Source organism: Palaemon carinicauda, chromosome 36, assembly GCF_036898095.1.
Source record: "Palaemon carinicauda isolate YSFRI2023 chromosome 36, ASM3689809v2, whole genome shotgun sequence".
Lineage (NCBI taxonomy): Eukaryota > Metazoa > Arthropoda > Malacostraca > Decapoda > Palaemonidae > Palaemon > Palaemon carinicauda.
Genome location: NC_090760.1, coordinates 74,624,620 through 74,642,439, shown reverse-complemented (window position 1 = coordinate 74,642,439; position 17,820 = coordinate 74,624,620). Strand labels below are relative to the sequence as shown.

General features: G+C 38.9%; 1 protein-coding gene across 1 annotated transcript in view; it reads left to right on the top strand.

The window, feature by feature from the left end:
- The window catches only part of LOC137628916 (nuclear valosin-containing protein-like), a 63,987-nt gene that overhangs the window by 5,603 nt on the left and 40,564 nt on the right, over window positions 1-17,820 (top strand). Inside the window, exons 2-3 of the mRNA XM_068360200.1 lie at window positions 565-679; window positions 9,642-9,748. Of these exons, the coding sequence (XP_068216301.1) occupies window positions 565-679; window positions 9,642-9,748 (222 nt within the window). The remainder of the gene's footprint in view (window positions 1-564; window positions 680-9,641; window positions 9,749-17,820) is intronic.

The window sequence follows — 17,820 nt, the reverse complement described above, 5'->3', positions numbered from 1 at the left end:
TGTTCCCTTCCCAAATTGGGCAATTTTCATGTTGTAATCCTTGGACTTATGGCATCCTGCTTTTCCAACTATGGTTGTAGCTTAGCATTAATAATAGTATAATGTGAATAGACCCTAACCATATTTGGAAAATGCTGTCACTATTACTCTATTTTAATCTGGGTCCTGCATTGTTTTCAATGCAATAGTATTTAAAAATTGTCATTAGACACAACGATGATAGTTTTGTGTTTGCTTTGAAAACAAAAATATTTGTTGGTAGATTATGAAATTTATTTCTCCGATTAACTGTTACTTATGATGTAGTTTGTATCCTTACTTTGCTCTGTTCAAGGTACTGTGTATGTTTAATTTCAGAATCACTTTGCTTTTTATATAGAGGTATAATTTTTTTATTTCTTCTGTAATGTGTTTAGAATTAGCTATACTATAGCATAAAGATTAAAAGTTTGTTTCAGCATATTTATTTAATACATTATGTTGAAAATCAGTTACATCTTAGATTTTTGAAAATGAGAATTATTTTTTTTCTTTCACTGACATTTCATGTTTGCTTCATTACAGTACGTGAAGGAAAACAAAGATGTTGACATAGAAGAGCTCACAGACTACCTGATGGAGAATTACCGCGAGTTCCAGCATAAAATTCGGCACAAATTCATGACCAGCGTCGAAAAAGGTAGGTTGGGGTACAATTGTAAAGTGAAGGGTAACGGCTTTGTGGTAGCTATTCGCCGTATTTCTTTTAAAGATCATGAATGTCTTTGAGTTTCCTAATAAGAATTTTAAAACTGCTCTTAAGCATGTTAATGAAATAGTTTTTATCCATGATAATTACTTCATACTTTTTCAATTTTATCTTTAGTGGTGTATATTTTATAGTACTAAAGATTCAAACACAAGTTATGCCTGACTAGCACGCAAGCACTACTTGTCCTAGATTTTGTGAAGTTGATGAGACGCGACCATCATAAATGAGTACAGTAGGTTAATATGCTTGGGGATTTTGATGTTGAATCTTGTATTTGACCTGATTGTTGGTCTGTCCATCTATTATGGTTAATAAAGTATTGTATAAAGACTTGTCATATCTCATGAATGGAAAGATAACGCATGAAAAAATAGTCATCCGGTCATTTCTGTTTGCAAAATTGTTGCAGTTAAAGTTCTGGGTTTGCATTGTACTGGAAGTTGAATTGTTAAAATGGACTGACTAGAAAATACCAACAGATAGGAACGAAATAACAATGGACAGTTAATGGATAAAGAACATCCAAAACGTAGGTGTATCGGAGAAGCAATAGACAGAAGGGACTTATACTAGAGCAGAAGCGCAGACTATACAGATACTGACGTACATCAGCGAAGTGACATTTTGTAGTCTCCTTTCCCTCGCTGTAATTGCAATTTGGTGAATATCATTTGGTGGAATGATCTTCCTAATCGGGTAGTTGAATCAGTAGAACTTCAAAAGTTCAAAGTTGGAGCAAATGTTTTTATGTTGACCAGGCTGACATGAGTCTTTTTAAAGTTTATATACGACATATCTGTTTTGACGTTGTTACTATTTTTAGAATGATTTATTGATAACTTGTTCTCATCATTTATTTATTTCCTTATTTCCTTTCCTCACTGGGCTATTTTTCCCTATTGGAGCCCTTGGGCTTATAGCATCTTGCTTTTCCAACTGGGGTTGTAGCTTGGCTAGTAATAATAATAATAATGGCATAGGTGCTAATGGATAAACGTATGGCATTCGGCATCCGCACTCCACTGATGTTGCCAGTATGCTGAGTGAGATAAGGTCCTATTTAGATGTCAAATGTGAAATGAGCAAATGCCACTGCCTAGTGCATTTTCTTCCACAGAAATAGCTTGATTTTCAAGGAGCTTCTCCAAGTCTTGTTAGCTTTTAATTCTTTTTAGAGGATTAAAGAAGAAAAATATAAAAAGTCAGTCATTCCAAATGTAAACAAAGGTCAAAATTGTATAACATCAAAATTATCATCTTGACTTTACAGTATTGCTTAAAGAAACTCGCACGTTGTCGTCTCGGGTCACACTTTGATCATTACTGCTCGTATCGACCTTTCAGGTTTTTGGATTTTCAATTATTAGTTGTAGGGTTTTAATGCCAGGAATATTTTTTGTTCAGTCGGGTTACTATGTACAATGTACTGTGCATGGCACACTTTAGGAATAGCTAAAGGTTCCTTGCACATCGTTCTGTATTTTGATTTACTGTACAGTAGGGTCCCGAATTAAGCGTGTTCGAATTACACGATTCCCCTTTTCCGCGATCGCCATTTTTCAAAAATAAATTTTCTGTATCTGCGAGGCTGTTCAAAGTTCGCTAGTCAAGCACTACAAAATGTATCAAATCTATTATTATTATTATTATTACTTTCCAAGCTACAACCCTAGTTGGAAAAGCAAGATGCTATAAGCCCAGGGGCTCCAACAGGGAAAAATAGCCCAGTGAGGAAAGGAAATAAGGAAATAAATAAATGAAGAGAACAAATTAACAATAAATCATTCTAAAAACAGTAACAACGTCAAAACAGACATGTCATATTGTCTTTTTAAGTATATTGGTAGCCCTAAATACAGTGATTTATAATAAATGTTACAAAACAATATCAACATTACATTTCATTAACATAATTTCATAATGAATAGCCTATTTAAGGATAAAATTCCACATCAACAATGAAATCAACTGTTAACTGTGCGAGTCCAGCTGACAAAATGTAAACAGAAATGTGGTTACGTTCTCGGCAATCTTTATCTTTCTCCAACCTTACGATAATTGTAATGGTAGTGTTAATGATGGTATATTAAAGCATTATTTTTGTTTAGTACAGTATATTTAAAAGCCTTATTTTCCCCTCTGTGCGTTCAAGGTTTTTACGAGTAGACTGGGTTCGTTTATCGGCAGTGAATAGCCTAAACTTCGGTAACGAGTCGTCAATATTTTGTCATATTTTAAACAGTATACATTTGATTTGCAAACATTGGTTTTGTAGAGTAGACGGTAAAATAAAATCTAGAGAGAGAGAGAGAGAGAGAGAGAGAGAGAGAGAGAGAGAGAGAGAGAGAGAGAGAGAGAGAGAGAGAGAGAGATTTCTGCCATCAAATCTCTCTACGATAACAAACCCTTTAATGCAAACTAACTGTATCCTTTGATATTCCTCTATATTTATCACGAATTCCTTCTATACCTCCTCAGACACACTTATTTCAAATATCTAAATTATTCTTATCACAACTAACACCATCTAGTCATTTTCATTCCATTATATCTATTATTCCTCTGGATCTTATTCCCTTTCCTTATTCTGTTTATTCGATGGGATTCGTTTTTCCCTTTACCGTCTTTCAGAATCTATTTTTAGCCACTGGCAACCAAATCCCCCCTTCCCCCTTCTCCTACCGTCTCCCCTGCGAGTCCACCCAGCCTATCTCATCACTCCCCCCCACCTTCATCCTCCCCTGTTCTAGGTCTGTAACCTTCTGCGTTATAATCTCTCTCTCTCTCTCTCTCTCTCTCTCTCTCTCTCTCTCTCTCTCTCTCTCTCTCTCTCTCTCTCTCGTTATACAATACTTACAAATAGATGAAGAAACCAAAATTGGTTTTCTTGAAGTGTCAATTAAATACAAAACGAAAAAATTATACCGTGTATACATCCATTTCAATCATAGCTTAAAATACGGTAACCGATTTCGTCCGCAAACCACTATTTTTTAGGAAACACCATTCTATTCCAGAAAATTTTTACTCTTTAAATGTCAATTGCGCTATAATAAAACATGTACTTATGTTGTTAAATTTCGGGTGTGTTTTAAAAATCGAGTATTGCTAACTTATTTTTGTTTTACTTTTGGCTGTGATCACATCAGCTGATGTCTAGCTTCCGCGCGAATACAATAACAAAGAATTGTTTACACCATTTCTTAACTTATTCAAACCATCTATACAGTTAATATTACATAAACACCAATGTGTTATAACCTATCATATTTATTGTTTAGTACTTTAAAACCATCCCTCTCTCTCTCTCTCTCTCTCTCTCTCTCTCTCTCTCTCTCTCTCTCTCTCTCTCTCTCTCTCTCTCTCTCTCTCTCTCTCTCTCTCACATCGAACGTTATAGCGGTAACCTAATTGTTCGGTGACTTTAAAAATAGGCCTAGTACTTTCTTCTTTTACCTTTTTTGCATATGGATCCATAATTGAGGTGGGTACAAGTTGACTTATAACTGAAGTTAGGAAAAGTATTTTGGATATGGAAAGGACAATTATCTTTCGTAACAGTTTAGAATTATCGTAAGTTATCACTCTGTCATTAGCGGCAGTTTGCTATTGTGGATTAAAAGCCTAAGGAAAAAAAAATTTCCAGCTTTGCTACGAATTTAGGAATTTATATGGATACGGTAAGTAAAATATTTGTAATAACATAATGTTTACTAAATGTTTGTAATATCATTAGTTATGACATAGATCATGTGTGTTTAATGCATTCGTTTGTTTATTATGATCGAAGATGGAGCGTAAACAAATGGAATGTTTCCGTTTCAGGCGGCATCATAAAGAAAAACATTTCATAAATGGCATTCATTTCATTTATTTGAAAGTTCTAATAAAAAATAATTAGAACATTGGTAATAACAAATTCAACATATAATCTATACTTGGTAAAATTGCTGTCAATTCAAAAACACAGATGTATAAATGCGTCTGTTTCTTCGTTGTGATCAGAGATAAACGTAAACAAAACATTGGTTGTCGTTTTCTATTGTGCTTTTTAGCGTGTTTAGGAAACGCATGATATAAAATCGCCTTTATTTTGATAATTCTGGATTTTCAATCATACAACAAGCTAGTCTATAGAGTGATGGTTTTGCTATTCACCAGTTGTAGTATACAATAGATATGACAAACATTAAAATTTGTCTGTATTTTGGGTTGTGTTATAACGGGAAATATATGGTGTTTACACCTATCCTGGTTGTAATTTTAACCATTTTTCAAGTTATTAGAACTTTAAAGTATATTAAATGTTTTATTTATTTACAAAAACAATTTGATATCATAAAGAAATACAGTATAGTACAAAGAAAGTATTGGAAATGGGTAGTAAACACATTTGAATAGGCAAATTGCTGGTTGCCATGGCCGCAATGGAATTATTTCTGTTAGTTGTGTGTTTCGAAATTCGCGAATTTCCATTTACACGAGGTCATTAATCGACCAAATTCTCGCATAATTCGGGACCCTACTGTACTGTACAGTATGTTATTCCTCTTCCCATCCAAAATAAATGTCGATCTTTTAACTTATGGAGAACCTTTCGCTCATTAATTTATTGAAAGTATCTTATAAAGATAACAGGAATTGTAATATAAATCACCTATTTGAGTATTGAAAATATCCAGCATTGCCAAAATTAGCTCTTCAAAAGATTGGGGGTGAGACAGAAGCCTTTTTTCTTTTATAGTTTTAAGTCATAAGGTAGAGTTGTTACCCCTGTGATCAACCCTTCTCATATATCTTTGAAGAGAGTAGTAACTGTACTTTAACTCTGTATGGCAGAGTTTTACCATATACAGAAATTATTTTTTTTCTATATTAAATTCATTATGAACGGCATATTCTGCTTTTTTCTCATACAGTATTTACATTTTACACAAATGGAAAATATTTATGTAATTCATGAAAGTGTTAGAGTAAGGTAGCTTAGCACAAAACTTCAAGAGGATGGGAACATGCTGGATAAAAACACCAAATTTTATATATAACCACTGTTAGGCCTCCAATGGTCATTTTTTCCAGCCATCTATTTTCTTGTTCACTGCCTTCTTCTGCCGATGTGATAACATTCCTGACTGGTGAACGCCAGACTGGTATTCGAGTCCCGCTCAAAGTCGTTAGTTTCTTTGATTACTGTAACCTCACCATCCTTGTGAGCTAAGGATGGCGGGTTTTGGAGAGCCTACAGATCTATCTGCTGAGTCATCAGCTGCCATTGCCTGGCCTTCCTTGGTCCTACCTTGGGTGGAGAGGGGGCTTGGGCACTGATGATATATATATATGTGGTCAGTCTCTAGGGCATTGTCCTGCTCGATAGGGTAATGTTACTATCCCTTGCCTCTGCCATTCATGAATGGTCTTTAAACCCTTTAAACTGCTTTTATATCACTCTTTATCTTGGGAACAGCCACTGATGCTTTGGGAAGTGCCACAATTGGAGTATTTGTGAATCTGTGTGGTAGCTGGTGGATCTTTTCCCTTCTTGACCACAATGTTATTCCTTCTTGGATCTGACCCCCATTTGATGCGGTTAGTGACCAGCGTTGCTGTCTCAACCACACTCGTGGGTAAATGCAGTAGCCCCATTGAATTTCCACAAGCGCTTTTAAGTTTTCAAGCAACACATTATTTCCTTCAAAGTTGACTTGTAGTAGAAGGCCATTCCATTCTAAGTTTTAATACATATTTAAATCATATTGTTCAAGGATTAAAAAAAAATATTTTATATTTATTTTATTTATGGTAGTTCTGCATTCATTATCAAAGCTTTATTACCAAAATTTAAAGCACTCTTATGAAGTGTGGTTGTTTTACAAAGAAAAGTGTGTTTTCTTTTTGACAAAGAAATGTAATCGGAGTCAAGTGTGACCACAGAGAGGTGCCAGCTATTGTTATTTGACCACATTTTGAGACAAAAAACCCTCCACAAAATGGAACCACTGTTGGTAACTGGAAGAGATTGATACTTGTGCCATGAAGCAACTTTCAACAGCTCTGCTTGAGGGGTTGTAATCAAGGTTTTCTAAAGTCCCCACAGTGAACGGACCTTTTCAGAGCTGAGCAGAACCTACTAATACTTTCATCTTCATGTTCTCACGGACAGCAGTGGCTATTTCATTCTCTACATGCAAGACCCTGTCTTCTTAACCCTTTTACCCCTAATGGACTTACTAGTACGTTTCACAAAACTCATCCCTTTACCCCAATGGACGTACAGGTATGTCCTTGCAAAAAACTGTTTTTTAATAAATTTTTTGCATATTTTTGATAACTTTATGAGAAATTTCAGGCATTTTCAAAAATAATGAGACCAACCTGACCTTTCTATGACGAAAATTAAGGCTGTTAGAGCAATTTAAAAAAAATATATTGCAAAATGTGTTTGAAAAAAAAATGCCTGGCGGTTAAGGGTTGGAAAGTTCCAAATAGCGTTGGGGGTAAAAGGGTTAATAGTGATCATTTGTTTGAACCTTGTTTGTAAACTGAGGCTGATGTTACCAATGTACCATGGAATGGGTGGTTTACACTTTATTGAAAGGCATAATCTGGTAACTTGACCCTTGTGTGTTACTTAGGTCCCTATGCTCAAAATTCCTGGTCTTCGTGCAGTTGTAAAGGATGACTTGTGAGGCTGTGAGACAGGCTTGGGAATCTTTGGTGTCCTGGTCTTTTAGATCAGGTGCTTTCATCAGTATGGTAATCAGGAATTTGAGTTGGGTAGGGACTGACATTTGCTGGCAGTCACTAGGAGAGGCACTATCTAAACTGAATTCACTTGAGCTGTAGATTTCATTTTATACAATCCTAGCAGCTTTGCTAATATCAGGGCATCGCTCTCAAAATCATGCTTGAATGTCTACCTCAACATGTGCTGCATTCCTTGTTCAAACAAAAGTATAATTTGCTTTCCATCATTTTGCTTTGGTCCATGGGAATTGGTTCAAAACTTGGTCTTTGAAACAGGCGTTATTATTCTCACTGTTAATACCAAAGTCTGCAAGATGTGTCTTGGTTATTATTATTAATTATGATTATTAATTGCTAAGCTATAACCCTAGTTGAAAAAGCAGGATGTGTCCTTCTTCTAGGAGAGCTGTTTACCATAGCTAAAGAGCCTCTTCTACCCTTACCAAGAGGAAAGTAGCCACTGAACAATTACAGTACAGTGGTTAACCCCTTGGGTGAAGAAGAATTGTTTGGTAATCTCAGTGTTGTCAGGTGTATGTGTAGGCAAAGGGAAAGAACCGTAACCAGGGAGAAGGATCCAATGTAGTACTGTCTGGCCAGTCAAAGGACCCCATACCTTTTTAGCGGTAGTATCTCAACGGGCAGCTGGTGGCCTGGCCAACTTACTACCTACAAATTTAGGCAAATTTTAAATCAAATGTACTTTCTACCTCATTTTCAATTCGTATGAGTTCTACAATGACCCTTGCTTTGAGTTTCTTCATATTCATAGATTCATCCTTGCAACCTTTTTGTCTCACTGGAGAGCTATGATGATTCCAAAAACCAACGTGACAAGGTAGATGGTACTTGGCTTCCAAGCAATATTGTCACTGGCTCCTTCAATCCTGTCCAATAGCTTTGTATCATGCAGATTCCTTGAGTAAAGGCTGGTTTACACGGTTCGACAGACAAGTGTTTGAAGTGATGTTCGAATGTGTGAATGGGGTACTTGGTTGTCGAACATGTTTGTCGAATAGTTTGAAGTCTGTTCTCCCCTGACTTGTGGGTGGGGCTTCATTGTCCACAAACCTTATGGATTTGTGGCTGAGTCCACTTATTTGAACCGTTGACAAGCGGGTTCGACAAACCGTTTGACCATGTAAACCCCGCTATAGACTTGACATTATTATCTGTGCATAGAGTTCTAAAATCATGCAAGGGTCCATCTTCCTTTGCAAAATATGCAGCTGGTCTTGTCAATTGAGTGATGTGGTTGCTGGTGCCTGTCTTCTGGGGTTTAAGGTTTAAAGGTTGCTCATGAATGTCAGAAGCAAAGGACAGTGACAGTGCCTTAGAGACTAACCATATATCCATATGATCAGCTCCCAAGCCCCCTCTTCATCAAAGCTAGGACCGGGGAGGGCCAGGCAATGGCTGCTGATGACTCAGCAGGTAGACTTAAAGGCTCCCCCAAAGCCCCCTTCTTTAGCTCATAAGGATAGTGATGTTGTAGACACTATAAGAAACTGTCTAGTCTGAGCGGGACTCGATCTCCCGACCAGCGGACCGCCAGGAAGGGACGTTTTCAAAGGGCCAACGCATCCGTTTTGCTCTTTCTCTTTCCAGTCTATTTGTATTAAATTGGGAGTGGCAAGATTTGTGCCACTTACTGTGCCTGATCCCTACTGTGATATCAAGGCTGAAATTCAGTGGCACTGGTTTCAGTTCTCTGAAATAGGCTATATTTTCTAGTAATGATGCTAGGCCTTTGGTGCTGATGTAACGGCTCCCTGTAGATTCATTGGGTGAATAAGGGATTCATTTATATTTTATTAGCAAATTATACACTGTGTCCTCTCCACTATCATGAAATTCAGTTTAAAAAAACCTGCAACAGAAGGAAAATTACAACATATGCTGCATGTATGTACAACTTACGACATATTTAAGGTAATATTTTTGCCTTCAGATGATGAAATACAAAGTTCTTTCCGGGAGACATCTTGCTGTTCTGATCAGTCAGTGCCATCTCTGTAATTAAACATTGGTTCCAACATGTTCCCATCAACTACCTAAGCTACCTCACTATTACTGATGTATTAGACTGATTTTTTTTTCTTGAAAAATAAGAGACCCTATTGTAATTGTTGATGAATTTTTACAGCATACTTATGGCATATATACAACCATCCTGAGGATATACCCGACAGTGAACCGGAGGAAATTATCGATAGTGATGGCGGAGGTCCCGACATATTGGAAGTAACCGAGGTTAGTAAAACAGTACCCACAATGATAGTTAAAACAACATGAAATAGATGTAGAAATCTATTTTTTTTCTTTTATATTATTTTTATGATTTTAAATGTTTTCTTTTTAAATTTAAGCTTTTATAAGCCTAAAGGGGTTTGTTCCTATACGTATACAAACTTTCGTCATTTATAAGGGTTTACAGTACTCTTAAATCACTTTGCTACGACCAGAAAAAAACATTTTTGGAATGCTGGTAACATTGTATGCTTATCAGCTTTAAACCCACGCTATGGGTGAGCGCACAGCCTCAGAGAGTGTGTCCACTTTTATCATGGTTGCTACACTGAATGGACATGAAGTCCATGCTGTGTTGTTATGCCTTTTCTTTCCTTGTGTGCTAGTGATTGTAAGTGGTGCCAAAGGTAGCATGCATACTTGCCTCAGCCTTGAAGGGCACCCTTATGGAATCTTCATCAGCTTGGTTGAGATAGAGCCCCATCCTCTTTGCCCGAGTTGCCGTGGTTAGTGGTGCTCTTTGTCTTCACCTTATGATTTTTGCAAGGAATGCTCACCCTCCCAGTGGGCTCGTTGTAAGGAGAGGGCTAAGAGAGATCTGTCTCCTACTTCTTCCTCTCATGAGAGTAATAAACAAAAGCCTTCTGTTACAACACTTATCTCCCATACGGATCCTTCTTTATTGGAGTTTCCCGAAACTCCAGTAACCAAGGATGGCAATCATACTCACCAGGATAATGATTTTACCAAAGTGTTATCTCCTATGAGCATAGTGAGCCTGATTTAACCCACAGTGATACAGATGCTTTGGCATCGGCTCTTGGTGCACCCATTGCAAGATACAGTACAAGTATCCGTGTTACCTGATTATGCGAGTGTTAACAGATCTCTCTCTCCAGTGAGTGTTTACTGTTGATCAGCAGCCTTTTATTTCAGGTGTTATGGACCCGGGAGACTTTTTATGAGACCTGTCATAGACCTTTCCCTCTTGAACCAGTTTTTGCTCTAAACCAAGTTCAAGATGGAGACCCCAACCACAGTTCTTCAGGCCATCAGGAAGAACGACTCCACGTTGACCATAGACCTAAAGGATGCCTACTTTCAGGTCCCCATCTGTCACACGTCCAGAAAGTACCTGAGATTCCCTTTCAGAGACTAGATCTACAGTACACTTCAGGGTGCTGTGCTTTGCCCTGTCCCCAGCCCCTTCAATCTTTACCTGTCTGTTTTTCCTTGTCTCGGCTTGGGCTCGAGCCATGGGTATCAGACTTCTGAGGTATCTAGACGACTGGCTTCCTCTGGCAGATTCAAAGTAAAAATTTTTACTCAACAGAGATCTTTTCAACATTTGCCGAGATTTGGAGATCCTGCTGGAAGCCCAGTCTTGTACCCCAGCATTACCTTTCTTATATAGGTATGAATTTGGACTCAGGATGAGTCAGACCATACCTATCTAAGGGCACAGTGCTAAGACTTGGGCAAGTGGCAGCTCCCTTTCTTGAAAGGGAAGCTCTTCCAACTTGATCTTAGCAGAGACTCACAGGCCATCTCACCTTCCTAGCAAAGCTGGGGGGATGCATCTTCGCAGTGGACACTAAAGCATCAGCTGTCACAGTTTTCAGATCCTCCTGCAGCTCTGTGAAGGTTCCTTGAGAAGTGAGAACAGATCTCCAGTGGGGGTTAAGAGGAGAACTTGTTAGCCAGAACTGCGCTGTAGGGATATGGTCAGAAGAAGACAAGACCTTCCATAGCAACTACTGTATCTAGAAAGGAAAGTGGCATACCTAGCATTGCTCCACTTTTCAGAGGCGTTCAAGGGCCACTCAGTTGTGTTTAGGAACGACAGCTGTAGTGACCTACATAAAAAATAAAACGGAGGCTCAGTATCCCACCTGTTATACCAACTTCCAATGGGGATTCATCACTGAGCACAGATAAAATTCAGTGCTTTCTGCCTGCTTTATCCCAGGAAAGAGGAATGTGATAGCAGACAACCTGAGCCAACCGGGGACGACAGTTGGTTCAGAAGGATCTTTGCTTCCTCAAATGGCAAAGAGATTTTTACTTTGTGCGGTTAGCAGCGTTGGACATGTTCGCTTTTCATTTCGACAACAAACTCCCGGTGTATTACTTTCCAGTCCTAGATCCAGCTATGGCAATGGAGGAAGCTTTCCAATACCAGTTGGATGAGATGGACTTTTATGCCTTTTCCTCCTTTCTGCATGATTCGTTGGGTACTGAACAGAATAACGGAGTCTGAAAATATGAGTTGGCCCCATGTGGATTGGTACCCGGACCTGGATCGTCTCCTGAGATTTCCTACAACAGCCACATGTGAGAAAGTTTCATGACGCATTCCACTGCCTATCTCTTCACGGATATAGATTTTCCAGCACCTTAGAAAGAATGGCTTTTCGAGACCAACTACGAAACAACTTTTGGGATATCTCGGTACGTCCTCAGCAGCAGTCTATCGAGTAAAGTGGTCCCTTTTCTGTGATTGGTGTCATACGAGGAATATTGCTCCACTCAAGGCCACTATTCCCCTAATTGCTGACTCCAGTATTCCTAAGAAAGGAGAAGTTCTTCTGCCACAGCGGTGAAAGGCTATCGGGACTAGTTTTTCATGTGGAAGGGAATCAATCTCTCCTCTTTGTGGGAACTTTCAACATTGATTAAGAGTTTTGAGAAGATTTGCCGACCTCAGGAATTCAAATCCCCTTCTTGTAGTGTGATTAAGGTTCTAAGGTCTCTCAAGATGGCACCTTATGAACCCTTCTATCAAGGATCAAACAGATCTCACCCTGAAGTTGGTATTTCTCTTATCCTTAGTTTCTTCTAAAAGTGTGAGCAAGCTACATGGCTCATCTTATTTGATTTCACGCTCCAGGGATTGGAAAGATCTGTGTTTTACCTTTGTTCCTGAGTTTGTGGCAAAAATCTAGAACCATTTAGTTTTAGATACAGTTACAGATTCCTCTCTTTCCATCTCGGCTATCAAAGAGGTAACTAATGATCCAAACAGTCTGTCACTGTCAGTTAGATGTTATCTTAAGAGAACTGCTCCATTTTGTACTAAAATTTCTAACCTGTTCTTGAGTACAAGTCACAACATAAAGAATGGCAAAGAATGCCATCTCCTTTTGTTTACGGGAAGTTATTCTCAAAGCATATAGATCCTTGGGAGAATCCGGCCCCGCCTAAAGCTTATGTTGCTTAGGGTTTTGGTGGCCGATGTGGTAACGTCCCCTACTGGTGAATGCCAAACTGATGTTTGAGTCCTGCTCAAACTCATCAATTTCTTCAGTCGCTGTAATCTCACCATCCTTGTGAGCTAAGAATGGGAGGTTTTGGGGTAGCCTATAGGACTATCTGCCGAGTCATCAGCACCCATTGCTTGGCCCTCCTTGGTCCTAGCTTGTGTGGAAAGGGAGCTTGGGCGCTGATCATATGTATATGTGGTCAGTCTCTAGGGCATTGTCCTGCTCGATAGGTCAGTGTCACTGTCTCTAGCTTCTGCCATTCATGAGTGGTCTTTAAACCTTTAAAACCTTTAAACCCTAACGTTCCGCAAAAAATCACTCGGTAGCCCAAGTCCTTAGTGCCGGGGTTTGGAACAGGCAGACCACCATTATGACTCATTATCTTGAGGACTGTACCCACAGATCACTTGAAACTTTCTCAACATAAAGTTTAGGACTTGCTCCTATTATTATTATTATTATTATTATTATCCAAGCTACAACCCTAGTTGGAAAAGCAAGATGCTATAAGCCCAGGGGCTCCAACAGGGAAAAATAGCCCGGTGAGGAAAGGAAATAAGGAAATAAATAAATGAAGAGAACAAATTAACAATAAATCATTCTAAAACAAGTAACAACGTCAAAACAGACATGTCATATATAAACTATTAACAACATCAAAAACAAATATGTTATAAATAAACTATAAAAAGACTCATGTCCGCCTGGTCAACAAAAAAGCATTTGCTCCAACTTTGAACTTTTGAAGTTCTACTGATTCAACCACCCGATTAGGAAGATCATTCCACAACTTGGTAACAGCTGGAATAAAACTTCTAGAATACTGCGTAGTATTGAGTCTCGTGATGAAGAAGGCCTGGCTATTAGAATTAACTGCCTGCCTAGTATTACGAACAGGATAGAATTGTCCAGGGAGATCTGAATGTAAAGGATGGTCAGAGTTATGAAAAATCTTATGCAACATGCATAATGAACTAATTGAACGACGGTGCCAGAGATTAATATCTAGATCAGAAATAAGAAATTTAATCGACCGTAAGTTTCTGTCCAACAAATTAAGATGAGAATCAGCAGCTGAAGACCAGACAGGAGAACAATACTCAAAACAAGGTAGAATGAAAGAATTAAAACACTTCTTCAGAATAGATTGATCACCGAAAATCTTGAAAGACTTTCTCAATAAGCCTATTTTTTGTGCAATTGAAGAAGACAGAGACCTTATATGTTTCTCAAAAGTAAATTTACTGTCGAGAATCACACCTAAAATTTTGAAAGAGTCATACATATTTAAAGAAACATTATCAATACTGAGATCCGGATGTTGAGGAGCCACCGTCCTTGACCTACTTACAATCATACTTTGAGTTTTGTTAGGATTCAACTTCATACCCCATAATTTGCACCATGCACTAATTCTAGCTAAATCTCTATTAAGGGATTCACCAACCCTAGATCTACATTCAGGGGATGGAATTGATGCAAAGAGAGTAGCATCATCTGCATATGCAACAAGCTTGTTTTCAAGGCCAAACCACATGTCATGTGTATATAGTATGAAAAGTAATGGGCCAAGAACACTACCCTGTGGAACACCGGATATCACATTCCTATAATCACTATGGTGCCCATCAACAACAACTCTTTGAGATCTATTACTTAAAAAATCAATAATAATGCTAAGAAACGACCCACCCACTCCCAACTGTTTCAGTTTGAAAACAAGGGCCACATGATTAACACGGTCAAAGGCAGCACTAAAATCAAGGCCAATCATACGAACTTCCCGACCACAATCAAGGTATTTCTGTACAGCATTGGAGATTGTAAGAAGGGCATCACATGCTCCAAGGCCTTTACGAAAACCAAATTGCAAACTAGGGAGTAGATGATTACCTTCAGCAAACCTGTTAAGACGTTTTGCCAGAAGACGTTCAAAAACTTTAGATAATATGGGAGTTATGGAAATTGGGTGGTAATCAGTGGGTCTTGAGCTACCACAAACACATTTACATAGAGGAGTAACATTACCAATTCTCCAACTAGTGCTAAAAGCTCCTCTTCTTGCTAACTTGCGCAAAATAACAGATAACTTTGGAGCTAAGAAATCTGCTGTCTTTATAAAAAACAAAGGAAAAATACCATTTGGGTCTACACCTCCATAGGCATCAAGGTCCATCAACAGAGCTTTAATCTCACGAGATCGAAAAGCTAAACTAGTTAGTTTAGCCTCAGGAAAACAGGAATGAGGAAGTTCAAGTTTTTCATTACTCTGTTTACTGTCCTACAGAACAACTAACTTTTTGTAACGTCATTGGTTATTCTCTGGGTAAGTGGATGTGTGAATGGAATGAATAAGTTCCTTGCATTGCCCCCTGACCTGATATCTCTCAACTGGGCGTACCAACTATTAAGAGATCCTTATGCAGGTAAGAATTGCCTTGTGATATTTAGTTTGTAGGGTAGGTCAATTTTGCAATGAAATTCCATTTTGTTTTAACAAAATTGAGGAGGTATTGAGAAGAGTGAATCAAGAGAGATCACTTTTAAAAGTGATAAGGAGGAGGAAGATAGAATTTCTGGGACATACAGTATAAGAACAGAAAAGAACAAACTTTCGTGCTTTACGGGAAAGATACTCCTAGAGGGGAGAAGAGGAAGAGGCCGGCAAAGGAAAACGTTTCAGGACAGCTTACTGGAAGATGTAAATGATAATGTAACAGCTGAACACTTTATACAGAGCTAGAGACAGCACCAGGTGGAGGCAAATGACAGCCCATGTTGAAGACATGCACCTAAATAGATAGAAACCTTGTCGAGTCAATGACTACAACTGAACCTAGAGACAGATATTAAGACCCTGCCTCTCACACAAACCAGGTTGGGTTATCACCTATAATTTATCTGTCTTAGGGCTAGATAGACGCCCTTCAGACTGTGGAAACTTCCTCCCACCTAAGGAAGACTTCTCTTATAAATGACAAGGGTTTGTATCTGCATAGGAACAAACTAAAAATTTGTAAAGCAATTTGTATTTTTCCTAGCCGTATAAACTAGAGTCATTTTAAATGTCATGCCTCATTCACCTCGCAAGTCTAGACCATGATAAGAGTGGGCAGACTCTATGAGGCTGGTGCGCTCACCCACGGCTGGGGTGGACAGTTGATAACCATACAATGTTACCAGCATGCCAAGAATTTCTTTGTCTGGTCATAGCAAAACAATTTCAAGAGTAAACCCTTATATATGAAGGTTTGTATAGCTTGGAAAAATACAAATTGTTTTAAAAATTGTCAGTATTTTGAGTTTTATAAGCACAAAAATTACAATTTTTAACAAAAAATAATTAGATTATGAAAAATATCAAACATCTGCCCTCAGAATCCCACGTGATAAAGAGGAGTTGTGATATAGATGTACAGTACATATATTTACAAATCCCCTATGTACTGAGGGAGCAATATAGCGAGGGATTTACTGTACTTATAAAGTGTTTACACAATTTATTTATATCTTATAAGTATGCATAGGTACTGTACTGTAACTTTAATTTTTAAATATTTAACTTAGCCGGTGAATATATAATAGCTGCAACTCTGTTGCTCGACAGACAAAAAACAGTAAAAACTCGCCAGCGATCGCTATACAGGTTGCGGGTGTGCCCACCAACGCCAACTGTCGGCCAGATACCATACTCGATGTAAACAAAGACTCAATTTCTTCTCTGTCGACGTGTCGACAAGACGTACTTTACTCGCTGTTGAAACCTGGAGTTTTTCCCATCATATTTGGTGAAGTACTTTAATTTGGTTTGAGCTTTCGCAGTACAGGTGTTTTTCTTCAAATAAATCCTTGAACTCTTTTTTGGATCGGATTAATTGTTGATGACTTAGATCGTTTTTTGGAATTTTCCCTTGACCAATTCAAATTGGCTGACCTTTCACAAGTTCCCAAGTTCAGAAAATGTAATGCTAGGGACTGTCATAGGCGTCTTCCAAAGGCTTCTCTCGACCCTCACACTGTTTGTTCCAATTGTCGGGGTAAAACCTGTCAATTGGAAGATCGGTGTGAAGAATGCGTGGGCCTTTCGGAATTCGATTTTATCGAATTTGAGAAGTATACACGCAGACTAGAGAGAGATAGGGTAAGGAGAAGTTCTTCTAGGTCGGTAGATTTTTCCTCTCCACATGTCCCTGAACCTAATCCTTCCCCTGTAGTGGTTGTTCCTAACCCCCCTCCTAGCACTCAGGAACCATCGATGGCAGACAGGATGCGTGCTATCCATGCCTTGGGGGAGAGAGTTGAGGCCCTTGCAAGTGACCGCAATCAACTCATGGCGGACGTAAAGGAACTAAAGTGCCAAAGTGCCACGGCGGAAAGTGTTAAAGTGCCTAGTGTTTCTAAAAGTGTTGTGAACAGTGTTGCGCTTGAGGGTTTGTCTGTTCGTGCCTGTCGTCCTCCTAGTCCGGGACCTCTTGCAAGCTCCCAAGCCCAGGGGAGAAGCAATGTCGTACGACTCATGGGTTCGAGAGGCCTTGATCAGCGAACAGACGTTCCCTCTATGGTATCAGGCGTATCTCCCCAAGATCGCCCCTACCAACGTAAGACGAGAGAGCCCATTTTTACCTCGTCGTCCGAAGGTGTTTCTCGTAAGAAACCTTGGACCAAGGTCTCCCGACCTTTGAAGCGTAAGTCGGTCCCTTCAGGACAAGTCCAACGTCCCGGTTGTAGCCACTGGGTCAGTTCGGACTCGTTGCCGTCATCTGATGACTGCTCGCCGCCTAAGAGAGGCAAAGCTGTGCCGCCTCAGTCGCT